This window comes from Semicossyphus pulcher, unplaced genomic scaffold (genome assembly GCF_022749685.1).
Source record: "Semicossyphus pulcher isolate SPU_LCO1_2020_fin unplaced genomic scaffold, fSemPul1.0.p SCAF_1, whole genome shotgun sequence".
NCBI lineage: Eukaryota > Metazoa > Chordata > Actinopteri > Labriformes > Labridae > Semicossyphus > Semicossyphus pulcher.
The window spans coordinates 27923735-27936195 of record NW_027211603.1 but is presented as its reverse complement, the minus strand read 5'-3'; the positions used below and the strand labels follow the sequence as shown (position 1 = coordinate 27936195).

At 40.7% G+C, this 12461-nt stretch overlaps 1 protein-coding gene across 1 annotated transcript in view; it reads left to right on the top strand.

Annotated features, from left to right (window-relative positions):
• Positions 1-12461, top strand: part of LOC138590196 (tyrosine-protein kinase CSK) — a 56692-nt gene that overhangs the window by 24663 nt on the left and 19568 nt on the right. Inside the window, exons 2-3 of the mRNA XM_069660784.1 lie at positions 4911-4994; positions 10871-10984. Coding sequence (XP_069516885.1) covers positions 4980-4994; positions 10871-10984 — 129 coding nt within the window. The 5' untranslated portion in view covers positions 4911-4979. The remainder of the gene's footprint in view (positions 1-4910; positions 4995-10870; positions 10985-12461) is intronic.

Below are 12461 nucleotides of genomic sequence, written 5' to 3'. Positions count from 1 at the left end.
GTGCAGTTGCCCACACACAAGCTGAAAACGATGTGTCAAAGGGCTGTCGAGCATTAATGTGTGATGTGCAAGTTTCTGATAAATACAGAGGTAGCTGGCCTTATTTAAGTTAAGTATTTCTCATTTTGTATAACTGTATAACTTGAACTTGTTTTAAAATGTCACAGTTGAAGTCAAGTACTAAACAATGTTTTATTTTTGCAAAAATAATGTCTTGTGTCTTAGGTTTTCCTCTGTGTATTTACATTATTGTATCAAATATAAAAGTTGCTTAATCTTGAACACATTTTACTGAGCTTTAATGTCATATAATAATCTGCCACTGTGGTTTTCTTAGCACACAGCAGACTTCGATTTTGGATCGAATCTTGACCTAAACAATCGAAATCGAATTGAATTGTGAGATATAAAGATTCACACCCCTAACATGCAGAGTCCCAAATGAATATGACAAACTAAATGCCTTTGAAAGAAAAGATATTTCTCAGTTCACTGTTACTGTTTGATCACCTATAATCTAAACTTAACTTTCTAACAAAGTGAAGCAGCAGCATCCTGCATCTCTGCCCCTCTCCACTGAAGGTCCCCCCTGTGTATGTGAGTGTAGGAGTGAGGCTGTTTCAGTGGAGGTGGAAGAGACACTTTAGTTTGTCTTGACAGAGATGATTATTTTTACACCTTTGAGAAGCCTTGGCTTTAATAAGGCCTGCATGGCTCAGAGCAAAGACAGACTTGCCATAGGATGTTTTCCACTGTCATGTTTTGTGTTGAACAGAGCAGAATGGCTTCAGGACCCTGAGAATAAATCACTTTCTGTGCTGCATCCAAAGTATAATGAACAAGCAGGAATTTGTCTTGGAGGCACAGTGCGATGAAATATTAATGCTCTGAATCAGTCATACTGATATAAAGTAGATGGTAGACGAGCAACAGGACCCCACATTCACTTCACCTCTTTCTTTATTAAAGTGGTGCCTTTGCAGAAAGCTGCACCAGTAGATATGAAGCACAGAGTGAGCTAAACACAACACTAGTTATTATTAAAATTTCACTTGAGACACAAACAGTAATATTACTGTCACCTGGCTGAGCGGCGGGAAAGGCAGTGATGTAACAGCAGCCTTTGATGAAGCACTTCCTGGTGTGTTGCCATGACAGTGTCACCAGCAGATCCTGTTGCACACGAGGAGAAAATTAGGATCAAGGGAGAGGGGAAGCGCTTCCACTTGTGTTGGCACATCTGTTCGCTGCAGTGAACTCCTGTGCTAAATGTATACTGTGATATGTGACCTTTACACATGAAGACCCATATATTTAGACTGTGAATTATTCAGTGGTTGCTCAGCTATTGATCATGGTTAGAATACAAATTATTGGGCCGCATTTCAACCAATAACAACAGTGTATGAAAATATACAACCCAGTCAGCGGGAAGCACTCGGTATTCAGTCCAGGCCAATCCAATTGATGCTAGCACGCACGTCAGGTACAATACATTGCATCATACAGCATCACTAATCTACTGCTTATATGACAGAGAGCATATCATCTCTGCTGTATTAACTTTACAAAGTAGTAAAATCCTCTTTAAAGTGATACAGGCTAGCTGTGTATATGAGTTGTTTTATCACGATATGATCATATATAAATCTTTGGATAACAATGCCATATTTGCCACATTATGATTTATGATTATATAAACTCACAAAAAACAAATTGAGTAGTAAAACACAATCGCATTAGTAAACTCTAAAAGACCATTTAATTAAAGACAACCTTTTTCTGTTACAGCTCACATTTTTAAGTGTTGTAGTCTGTTGTGTTCCTGAGTGTTTGTTTTATAACAGAATTGTTTGCTTGAGGCCTTTGTTTGTCTGTTGACCCATCTTTTCTCCGAAATCCAAAATGCTTCCAAACTGCTAATTTATTCACAAGAGGGAAGTTGATTATCAGCCTTTCTCTTAGCTGCTTGCCATTATCTGCCTAGCGCTTGGAGATACGCCGAGGATTAAAACACAGATGTGCTGTGGGAATTTCAAACAAAGGCATATCTATAAAAATGACTTTAAAGTTATGATCTTGAAGATCTCAGTTTCGTTCTCTTTGGCGGCACCTATAGCGATAAATGGCGATTGCAGGAGCACACTTCCCAGATATCCAAACAGTGCTGCATGTGTGACGTCCACGGTTGGCTCCGGTTGTAACTCTTGATTTTCCTCACTGACGGTCACTTTCCTTTTTAGACAGTTTGCTTCATCTGAGCGTCGAATTTGTTTCTTTTTCTTTGGATTTTCACTTATTGTTGAAGTTGTATCTGTAGTCATCGATCTTTTCTTTGTTTGTTCAGCCATAGTAGATCACTGTTTACTCGCAACACTTGCAGAGACCGGAAAAGCAGCCGCTTAGCTCCGCCTACCCTCTCTGGCAGACCAACCACTGCTGGCTGATGGAAACGCGTCACTAACTGGGCGCCGCTTGTGATTTGTTCCGTGAAAGTCGCCACAGACACCCAGTCTGTAATACTGCAAGTGCAAAGGCTTTCATCAGTGGGCCGTAGGCTCAATCACCATTGTGTTACCTCATTCGGCGATAGATAGTGACTTAACAGACATTTATTTAAATGAAAATCTTCAAGATTATTACTTTAAAGATTGATGTTCACACTTTGTATCAATGATACACATATAAACGATTCATATTGATGGATCTATACAACCCGCTCTTATTTTGTCTTCTTCCTGGTAGAAACGTACCCAAACGTACACAGCCCCTTACTTTTCCTTTTTGTGACGCAGTGCAATTGTGTGTCTGAACACAGCCCTTGTTATTATATAGATTTGCAGCAGGGGAAATAAAACAGTGTAACTCCTGGTGGAGTTTTTTTTATCTACACCTCATTTCTCCGCATCAAATATGTGTGGTATCACAATGCATCGATTTTTGTTATGGGTGTTGGTTCCCTATTTTCTCTCCCTCTGAGAAACAAAGTGCACACAGTCTCCCTGCTCTACAGTCTGCAAAGGTACACTAAACGTAAGAACTCAAAGTCTTTACTGAGAAACACTTGAGTGACTTAAGGAGAGCGATGTGAGGAGTGTGATGCTGAAGCTCTTGAATAGCTCGGAGGCATTCCTCAGCACTGGAGAGAGATAAGAATAGCCCTCACTTGTCTCTCCTCTATTGGTTAGCTAGCGCGGCTGTGGGTTGGTGAGCTGGCTGCTCTCTTCCAGCAGCACCGCTCCAGACGTACAGAATGGCAAAGGGAGAGAAGCCGGTGCCCTCTGGGTGCAGCTGAGCAGCCTGGCCTTGAATATATTTGGCTCTGTCAGTTTGCATACAGATCTGCAATGGTCTGCAATTAGGCTGCTTCCTGTTTGAACACAGGATATGGCTGTGCTGTGAAGCTGGGCCATGGATGCTCTCTGGGAGCAGGCTAGCCAGTAGGCAGGCCCTCTGAAGGAGATGCATCATTTTTATAGCTCTAAAATTACACAGATAAATAAGTTAAAGTGTAAAATTACTGGAAGATGCTCAGTGGGAAAATTTACTTTCCATGGGTTTTTATTAATTCCATCTACCTCCGACAAGCAGGATAAATCGAAGGGAAAGAACATTTTTATCTGGGGATACCGAAGCTAGAGTTATAGTCTAGCTGTCAGTGTGTCGTTCACTGTGTTTGCTGATCTTACCATCGTGACTGGCTTGAGATTGGCTTGAGTGTGTGGAGTGACCAGGGTGCCCACACTCACACTGGACAACTACAGCCCCTCCCTATCTTGTACAAAGCTCTGGAAAAATATGCGTCAGCTACTTCCTCCTTCTCCCTCCTCGTTTCAACTTCCTGTTCTCTGGGCTGGTCGGAAGTGAGATGCTTTGTATGGAGGCTACTGTGGGAAGCATTCATTTACAGCTTCACTTCAAGCTGTTGTAGTATTCAGTATGGTGCAGCTGATTGACCAATGACGGCTCACGGTAGAAACAACTTTAAAGGGCTGCGTGGCAAGAATTATGTAACAATAAAACACAATTTAACTCTGTTTAGGCTGACAGAAAGAGAGCACACACACACATATATATGTTTTATTCTGTACAGGCAGACTTAAATAGACACACCCTCTCAGCCACATGCCAACACCCAACACAAAGTCTTACCCACTTTCAGCCACACAGTTTGACATACACGGTCCTCTAGGCACTCATACCAAACCACACTTTTTTTTGCAGCAAACTGAGACACAGTTTTTTTTTCTCCTTCTCTCTCTCTGTCCCTCTTCAGCTCACTCTCTCTCTCCCTAGCTCTCCCCTCCTCCCTGTCACTGTGTCAAGGTCACCTTTAAAGGACTTAGTAGTTGGCTGCAAAATCAAGATGCTGGGAGGATGTGGCTAAAATGAAACAGCTGCCTTCTACTAGGTCACAGTTCCAGTCTTTCAGATTTTCCATCCAACCTACACGAATAACTACAAAATAAATAATTGTAATTAGAGTCAGGAAGCAGCCGTTCAGATAGCGCTGTATCTGCTAGCTCTCTTTTATCAGCAGCGAACATAATTTGTCAAAGGACTTAAAATGAGGAATGAGGCGGATGAATCAGTGAGATAAGATTCGTACCTTGGGAATAACCAACATTGCATATTTATTTATGGAAATCTTAGTTTCTCTATGCAACACTTTTATGGAAATCATCAGCAACAAAACCATTTTGGTCTTGAAAGATGCACACTAACAACGTAGAACCCCTTTGGATTGTTTGCACAATTTATTGTGTCAAAAAACTCTGATGGTTCTCAAACAATGGCTGCTCTCGTATGCCTATTATGCATAAAACCTTATCCATACAGTTCTTGTATTTAACTGCTAAAATCAGCAGATTGTTGGTTGTAATTTTAATGCCCTGCTTTTTCTGTTGCAGCTCTGATGGTACTAGCTGAACAGTGACCGCTTCCTGCCTGAGGAAACCTGCTGCCCAACTTCCCTCACCATGTCTGGGATGCACGTAAGTCACGTACATATTCCTTTTATATGTTTTTTATTTTCACATCTACCAGCCTAGTGTGCAGGTAACAGGTGCACTTTGTGAACGCTGCCCCTCCACATTATGTAGGCATGCTCACATCTAAACAAGGAGTTGCTTGTATAGCAGCCACACCAGCACAAGTAGAGTTCATTCTTACAGGATGGTCGTCTTGGTGACCATTGAAGTTCTAAGTTTTCTTAAATGTACACAGTCTAACTATTACTTTCTTTTTTTAATTATTAGTTGTGGTGTTAATGTATAAACATGTCATTCTAACCACCTTATCAGAGAGTAAATGTTTAAGCAATATCACATGAGAGGGAGTGATGTTGTACTGAATATAATCCCAGCTGTGATTCGGTCGTAGGCACAAGGCCGCAGTTTTAATTCATCATCAACCAGTGAAACAAGAGTCTGCTGTGTGATTCAGAGGTACCAGCTCGATCAATGTAGACATACACGCTCTGTGGTGATGTTATTTAACAGTATTCAGAACACCTGGCTGAGGCGGAGTGATACACTGAGTGACAAGTCTCATTGATGTTGTTCTCTATATCACCACTCATGGAATGCCTCTTATCCAATCAGGTTACTTGGTCTGATCTAACTGTTGTATAATACATTACATTAGCTGTCATAACTATCAGTTGCCTGTAGTGCTGGTTGTGAAGCATAAACACATACTCTGCTGTTTCTCATGTCTCAAGGTTCGGATAATAGTGCTGACTTTCTAAAGCTTCACCTGTGTATCTTAAGGTTACCTGTTACCTAAGCAAGTCTGCTGGTCCCGTCTGCTCATGGTGGGACGGCAGATATCCTAATAATTTCCCAACTGTCCTCACTTGTAACATTACATGTGGAGTTCCTTTTCTCCAGCGCCAGCTGTCAGACTCTATTACTGGTGTTTGATGTGAATGACACAGTTCCCCCTTTAGTCAGATAAAAACAACGCTGTGCCAAATTCCTTCTTGATCTGTGGAAGGTTTTGATTCTATTGATCATAGTTTCTTGTTTTATTTGATCAGACTACTTTTTCCAGTGTCGAGAATGAACTTAAGCACTCGAAATTCCTTCCTTATTTGGTCCTGCCTTTGTTGTGTCATCTGTAACCCTCTTCAAAAGGGGAATTTCCCAAATGACTGCAAAGCTGCTCTCAGCGCCCAACTTTAAATGGTAAATGGACTGCACTTACACGGCACTTTTCTAATCTTTAGGCCACTCAAAGCACTTGTACATGTCACACTCACCCTTTCACTCAATCATTCCCACACTGATGGCAATGGCAGCAATGCCAACCTCCAACCAGGATGTATGCACATTCATCCACTGCTAGCTATGTCTTCAGGAGCAATGTGGGGCTCAGTGTCTTGTCAAAGGACTCTTCGACATGTTGACTGTAGCAGCCAGGGTTCGAACCACCAACTCTACCACTGAGCCACAGCCGCCCAACTTTACTTACCTGAAGTCACATGCTCAGCTTCTTCAGGTTTCAGCCCATTTTATAAAGAAAGGGGGAAATTAAAGGGAAACTGTGGAAGTAGCACTTATTTATTTTATTTCCAATTCCAATTTCCAACTATATATTTATTGATTTAATTAATCACTGTTTATAAAATAATATAAGATATTGAAACATTTCCATCACACTTTCAGTGCCAGGATAACACATTCAGGCTCATACTGCCTGCATTAATACTTGCTTGTTCTATGTGTCAATTTCCCTGAGACTACTTGACTGAATGGAGGTTAAGTAACATGCACACACACGCACACACACGCACACAGATGGGAATGCATGCGTGGCACCAGGGTGCTGAAATACGCCCATATCTGATGATGATGTATTGATGCACATAGCTGGCGTGCGCACATCCATCAAAGTATCCGGTGGTTTCATGTTGCCCGGCTGTCTCGGTGGTTTAACTAATGCTTCTTAAGTGCTCGCTGCAGAGTCGGATTACTTTCTCTTCTGCATTATAATCTGCCTCCACATGTCCTTATTGATCCAGGTACTTTCTATCCCTCTCACCACAGAGCTTTAATGTAGTCAGATGGTTTCTTTTAGAATTTTAAAACGACCAAAACCTCGGGTTGAATAAACGCTTTGAATCTGTTACAGTTTAATGTTAGTGTTACTACACAAAATGAGATAATTGTTCCCGCATGAGTCAGGTTGACATAAATGCATTGTATCTGAGTTTCTTACTAGATTTGTGAGCTTTTCGTTATGTCTTATTAACAGTGTATAACGCATCAATTCCTGTTGTAATGCCACAATCAATAACCACGTCAGATTAGTCTGTATATCTGAGACCCTCTGACAGAACTCTCTGTGGTTTATAGCAACATAAATGCTTTATTGATTCAGTGGGCTCCTGCCCTCCGATTGATTGTGTTTCTGCCCTGATACAGTGGGTTTCTGTAGGTCAAGAGATCACAAAATGTACTACATGCAGAATATTTTGAAGGGCAGCAGGGTGACATGAATTGATAATCGTACAAACCAAAGGGACAAAGCTTCTGTAAGTGCATCTGTCAGCATCCAGGCCTTCGGTGAATACAGTCAACTAGGGCTGCACGATGTTCACGTTTAAATAAACAGAGCAACACTTCAGTTCCACTCTGTGCTGCAATCAGGCTCAGGTAAAAATTAGCATCAAACTAAGACTTCAACTGTAGTTCTTTACCTGAGCTTTGTGCTTCTTTGCAGTGGTGCATCATGGGTGATTTCAGTCCGTCTTTGAGAATTGGTTGGATAGGGTGTCGCACTGTTCATCGTCACTGTTATGGATGTCTGACTAAATACTGGACAAGAACAGGGAGTAGTGACGTTTTTCCTCTTGGCCTTCATACACTCTATAATGCTGCACTTTGTGGTGTTTTTTCAGGCAGTTGAACAAGTTAGTTGTGTTGCTGTGCGGTGCAGACACAGGTCTCAGGTTTCATGCATATGATTTTTTCTTGCTTAACATCAATTACCCTAAACACGAAATACCACCAAACATCCAATGACGCACAGTCTTCGTCTTCTGTTCCAGATATTTTACTTTTGTTTCTCCCAACCATCGGTTGTTTACTCTTGCACTCTAAACTGACGCTGCAAGGTAGGCACTCATGACATCGACATGCCAGCTCCCCCAAAAGTGAAGCCAAAACCTCTCTATCGCCCCCTGGGGGAGTGGCTGTTAGTTTAGGGAGTGCTTGGTTTGATATAAAGCCGAGCTATCTGCGGGCAGTGCACACATTTTAAACGTCAAACTCACTATCAATCATGTTTATTTAATCGTGGGAAACCTAAATAAGTGATCAGGATTAATATTCGATTGATTGTGCGGCCCTACAGTAAACTGTGTAACTGTCTTGTAGGTCACTCAGGACTCAGGACAACTAGATTTGAAAAATCAAGCAATAATGTCATTTTGTATAGGTGGTATTAGTGTTGGGTGTATACCGTATATGCTGGACTTTCTATATTGATCATTATCACAATACATAATCAGATAATGCTGGTAGTTTGAGGAGTATCCTGATAATAATGGAGACCTAAAGAAACCAGACTGCATTATATTTTTTAAAGTTAAAAACTATAATAAATTCTCATTTACAGATAAAATCCACTGTTTTTAATGGCAGTTAAACAATGTTTCTCACCAGGAAGTGGGCGGGTACTCCGGCGTGTACGCCACGTGCAAGCATAAGCCTCAGGCTAACTGGCTGACCCTTTTCGGTTGTATGATAATCTTTTACATCTGTCTATCTGTATCAACTAAAAACATCCAAAGTGCATTATTGTTATCGACATAATTCTTTTCATCTTAATCTTATTTTTCCAATTTCCCCTCGAGGATTAATGAAATACTCGATCAATCATAAGCCTCCATCAAGATTGTTTTTTCACCCGGTCCTGATTTTGTACGCCGTATAGTGGAGACTATTTTTCAGGGAGCACAAACAGGTAAAACAAAACGATGCAGCTTGATGTTAAATGTAGTCCGTGGTTTTCTGCCCTAGTTTGCATTTTGCATTACACCAGGCTGTATTTAAAATTACTAAAGATCCTCAAGGAAATCTCTTCAGCAACAAAAAACAACAACTTTCAGTGCTTTGGTTCAAGTGACCACATGGAAATGAATAATGGAGAAGCAAGGTTTTCTATGTCTACATTTCTTACAGTCAACACCATCGGTCCAAACTGAGGCTGCTGCAGACACATTCAGCTGTACTGTGTGATGAGAGGAATAAAACAGCTTGTACAAGGACCTCCGCGCTCGCTCACACCTGCTGCTTTGTTCTCCGGCTTTCTCATTTCATCTCATTCACTCTGTTGTATTGTCTGCTTTTGATCACAGCATTGTACAGATCTAACAGTGAATACACTAAGCGTCCTTATCCTTGCTGCAATTTACATCTGTATTAAATGCGTGTAGCTGCCAATTTCACAGTATTCAGAGTGACTGAGGAAGAGTGCAACTGGCCTTTCACAAAATATAAAAGGAAGTCATTATGCCACAGCAACCTTAGAATTTACTTTACTTTAATATTGGCCTGAAAAGTTTCTCACAGAAGCAGAAATACTTTTCCCACACGTGTTTTGATTTTGTTTATTTTTTCTGGTTGATTAGCTGCCTGCTCAGGTGTGAGTTGGGGGGAGTTAACGCTGGGAATTACCCCAGGTCACAAACCATACAACATAGATTGATGCAGGTGCAAGTTGTTCTGTGTGCTTGCTGTTGTGTTGTGTTTTAAATTTAGCCTAATGATTTTAGAAGTGGGTCAGAGGGCAGTCTGTTACCTTGTTCTGTATAGTAATGAGGATGAAAAATCACAGAACAAAACTTCTTTTGTCGGTTGTTTATTCAGTTTTCAACACTTAGCAATGTCATTAAATAAAACAACACCCAGGTGTGTTGTGAAGGCTGAAAGAACGGCTCAACTCCTGCTGAAGATATCTGGCGTTATAGATCTCAGTATCTTTCGTTTCAACTCAAGACTCTAACGAATGAATCTTGTGCAGTTATTAACTTTTAAATTACGTATTGAAATGTATTTAATTATGTTTCTGTTTATTAGATTAACTTCACTTTGATTATTATTAGTAAAATGACAAAAAACATGTAGAAAAATAAAGATATTCTTTATTCCTGTAAGCATGAAAATATTCAAAACAAAGTTTATTTTTTTAAACAAATTGGTAAAAATTAACAAGAAGTGGAACCACGTTTTGTTTGTGTATTCTACAGTTTGCCCTCACACATCCAGAGGATGATGTGAAGTCGGAGTGCAAATTGCCCCTCAGGGATGCTAAAGTCTTAATCTACTCTATCTGCAGTTTGTTTTTAAGGGAAGAATTACAAACTGTTCTATTGGTTTCCCAGTTTGATGTCCAGCCTGAAAAACTGCTTCTGTAGTTAGTAAATTTGTCACAACCACTTTTAGGTCCGTTCATGTCTGAAGGGTGGTGTTAACATGCACAAAGTCAGAGATGGGTTATTCTTTTAAATATTTTTTTAATGTTCATTTATATCTTTACTTGTTGTTGACTTATTCAGCTTTTTGTTGCTAAGTTTACATAAAACACATAAAAACACATTCATAACTAATTATAATAATCACATGGGAGAACATACTAACTCCACACAGAAAGATTCAGAACCAGGATCATTTGGCTGTGAGGCTGTGGTGTGCAAGCCACAAAGAATTTAGAAATGAACTTACTGTCCATTTTATTCATATCATAGCCTCCCATCAGTGCCTTGTTACCTGTATATTTGATGCTGTATCCTGTGTGTCTCAAAAGATGTCTCAGGTTCATCACTGTGATTAATGCTGTCTCCTCTCTCTCCTGTGTGATGTAGGCACCATGGTCGACTGGCACAGAGTGTGTAGCCAAGTACAACTTCCAGACTGCCAACGAACAGGACCTGCCTTTCTGTAAAGGAGATGTGCTCACCATCATCGGAGTCACCAGGGTGAGTAAGCAGGTGGTGGCGAAGAAATGTTGCACTGTGTACTGATTACAGTAATGGAGGATTATGTTAAGGGGTAATTATTGATAAGCTTTAATTGACTTCCTAATGAGGTTGTGTAGTTTTAACAATATTTTACACTTTAGTTGCTCCAGTTACAGACTGTGGACGGAAAACTGGAGTTCTACAAGTGCAATATTTAAATATGTAAACAGATTAAAATGAAATACCGTGCAGGATATGACAATGTCGGGATCTGGATGAATTTCAACCACGACACATCCAGAATAAACAACACCAGCACAGCTAACATCTCTACTGTTCATGTTCCACGCTTATGTTTGTGTCACAGAAACCAGCTCAAGGTCAGGGTTAGCGGGGCAGCTTCTACTTCGAGCATAAAATCAAGTAGCATGTAACTCAACTGTTCATATATTACACCTGTAACTGAAAGCAGTGTGTAATGAATTATTTGGCCAACTTTAACCTTTTAGGAATAATCTCATTGAGATACAGGATCTCTTTTACAAGGGAGTCCTGGCCGAGACAGCAGCATAACAAGTTTCACATACAGACCAGACCACAGATGAAAAACAGCAGCATGCAAAGTTTCACATACAGAACAAACAACAGACTAAAACAAGCAGGAAATTCATCTAACAATAACTTAACAGCTTTCAGCAGTAAGACAGGTGCATTCACTAATCAAATGATCCGTAGTTCTGCTTTTATAGTCTTCCAAGCTAATAAATCGCTCCAGTTTAAGGTGACCCTGCAGCTCAGAGCAAATCAATCAAATCAGATCAAGTTTGAGGAATGACATGATATGTCCATGTGACTGCAGCCACTGAAAGTTTTAGGAGTTGATAGACAACATAAATAAGAAGGCAGTTAATGTTGTATCGCCTTGTAATGTTCCATCCTACAGTGAGGTAAAGAAGACAAACCAACTTTCTCATACGAGATGCAGTGATGGGTGCAGAAACCCAAACCAGACCAGCTCAGTCTGTAGGGACTTGGTTTGGGATCCGGAGGGTGGCCGGTTCAAGTCCCAGTACAGACCAAGCGTGGAATTGGGGCTGGTAGCTGGAGAGGTGCCAGTCCCTTTCCTGGGCTCCGTCCAGGTGTCCTTGAGCAAGGCACCGAATCCCCCACTGTTCGTGGCGCATGTCTATGTGCAGCCCCTCACTCTGACATCCATTAATGCATGTCCATGAGATCCTGTTGGTGCATGTGTGTATTTCCTTTTGTGTGTGTAACATGTAAAAACAGAGTGAAAAGATTAAATTTCCCCTCGGGGATGAATAAAGTAAACCACCTTCTTCTTCTACTAAAAGTCAATTTAAAGCGCCCCTTATGCTAATATCCTAATGCATCAATAAATCAACAAGGCATGCCGCTAACAATCAGAGAAACCATGTGGTTATAATGCAGAATATACTGTATTTTGGCAAGGCACAAAACAAAGAAAGAGCTGCAC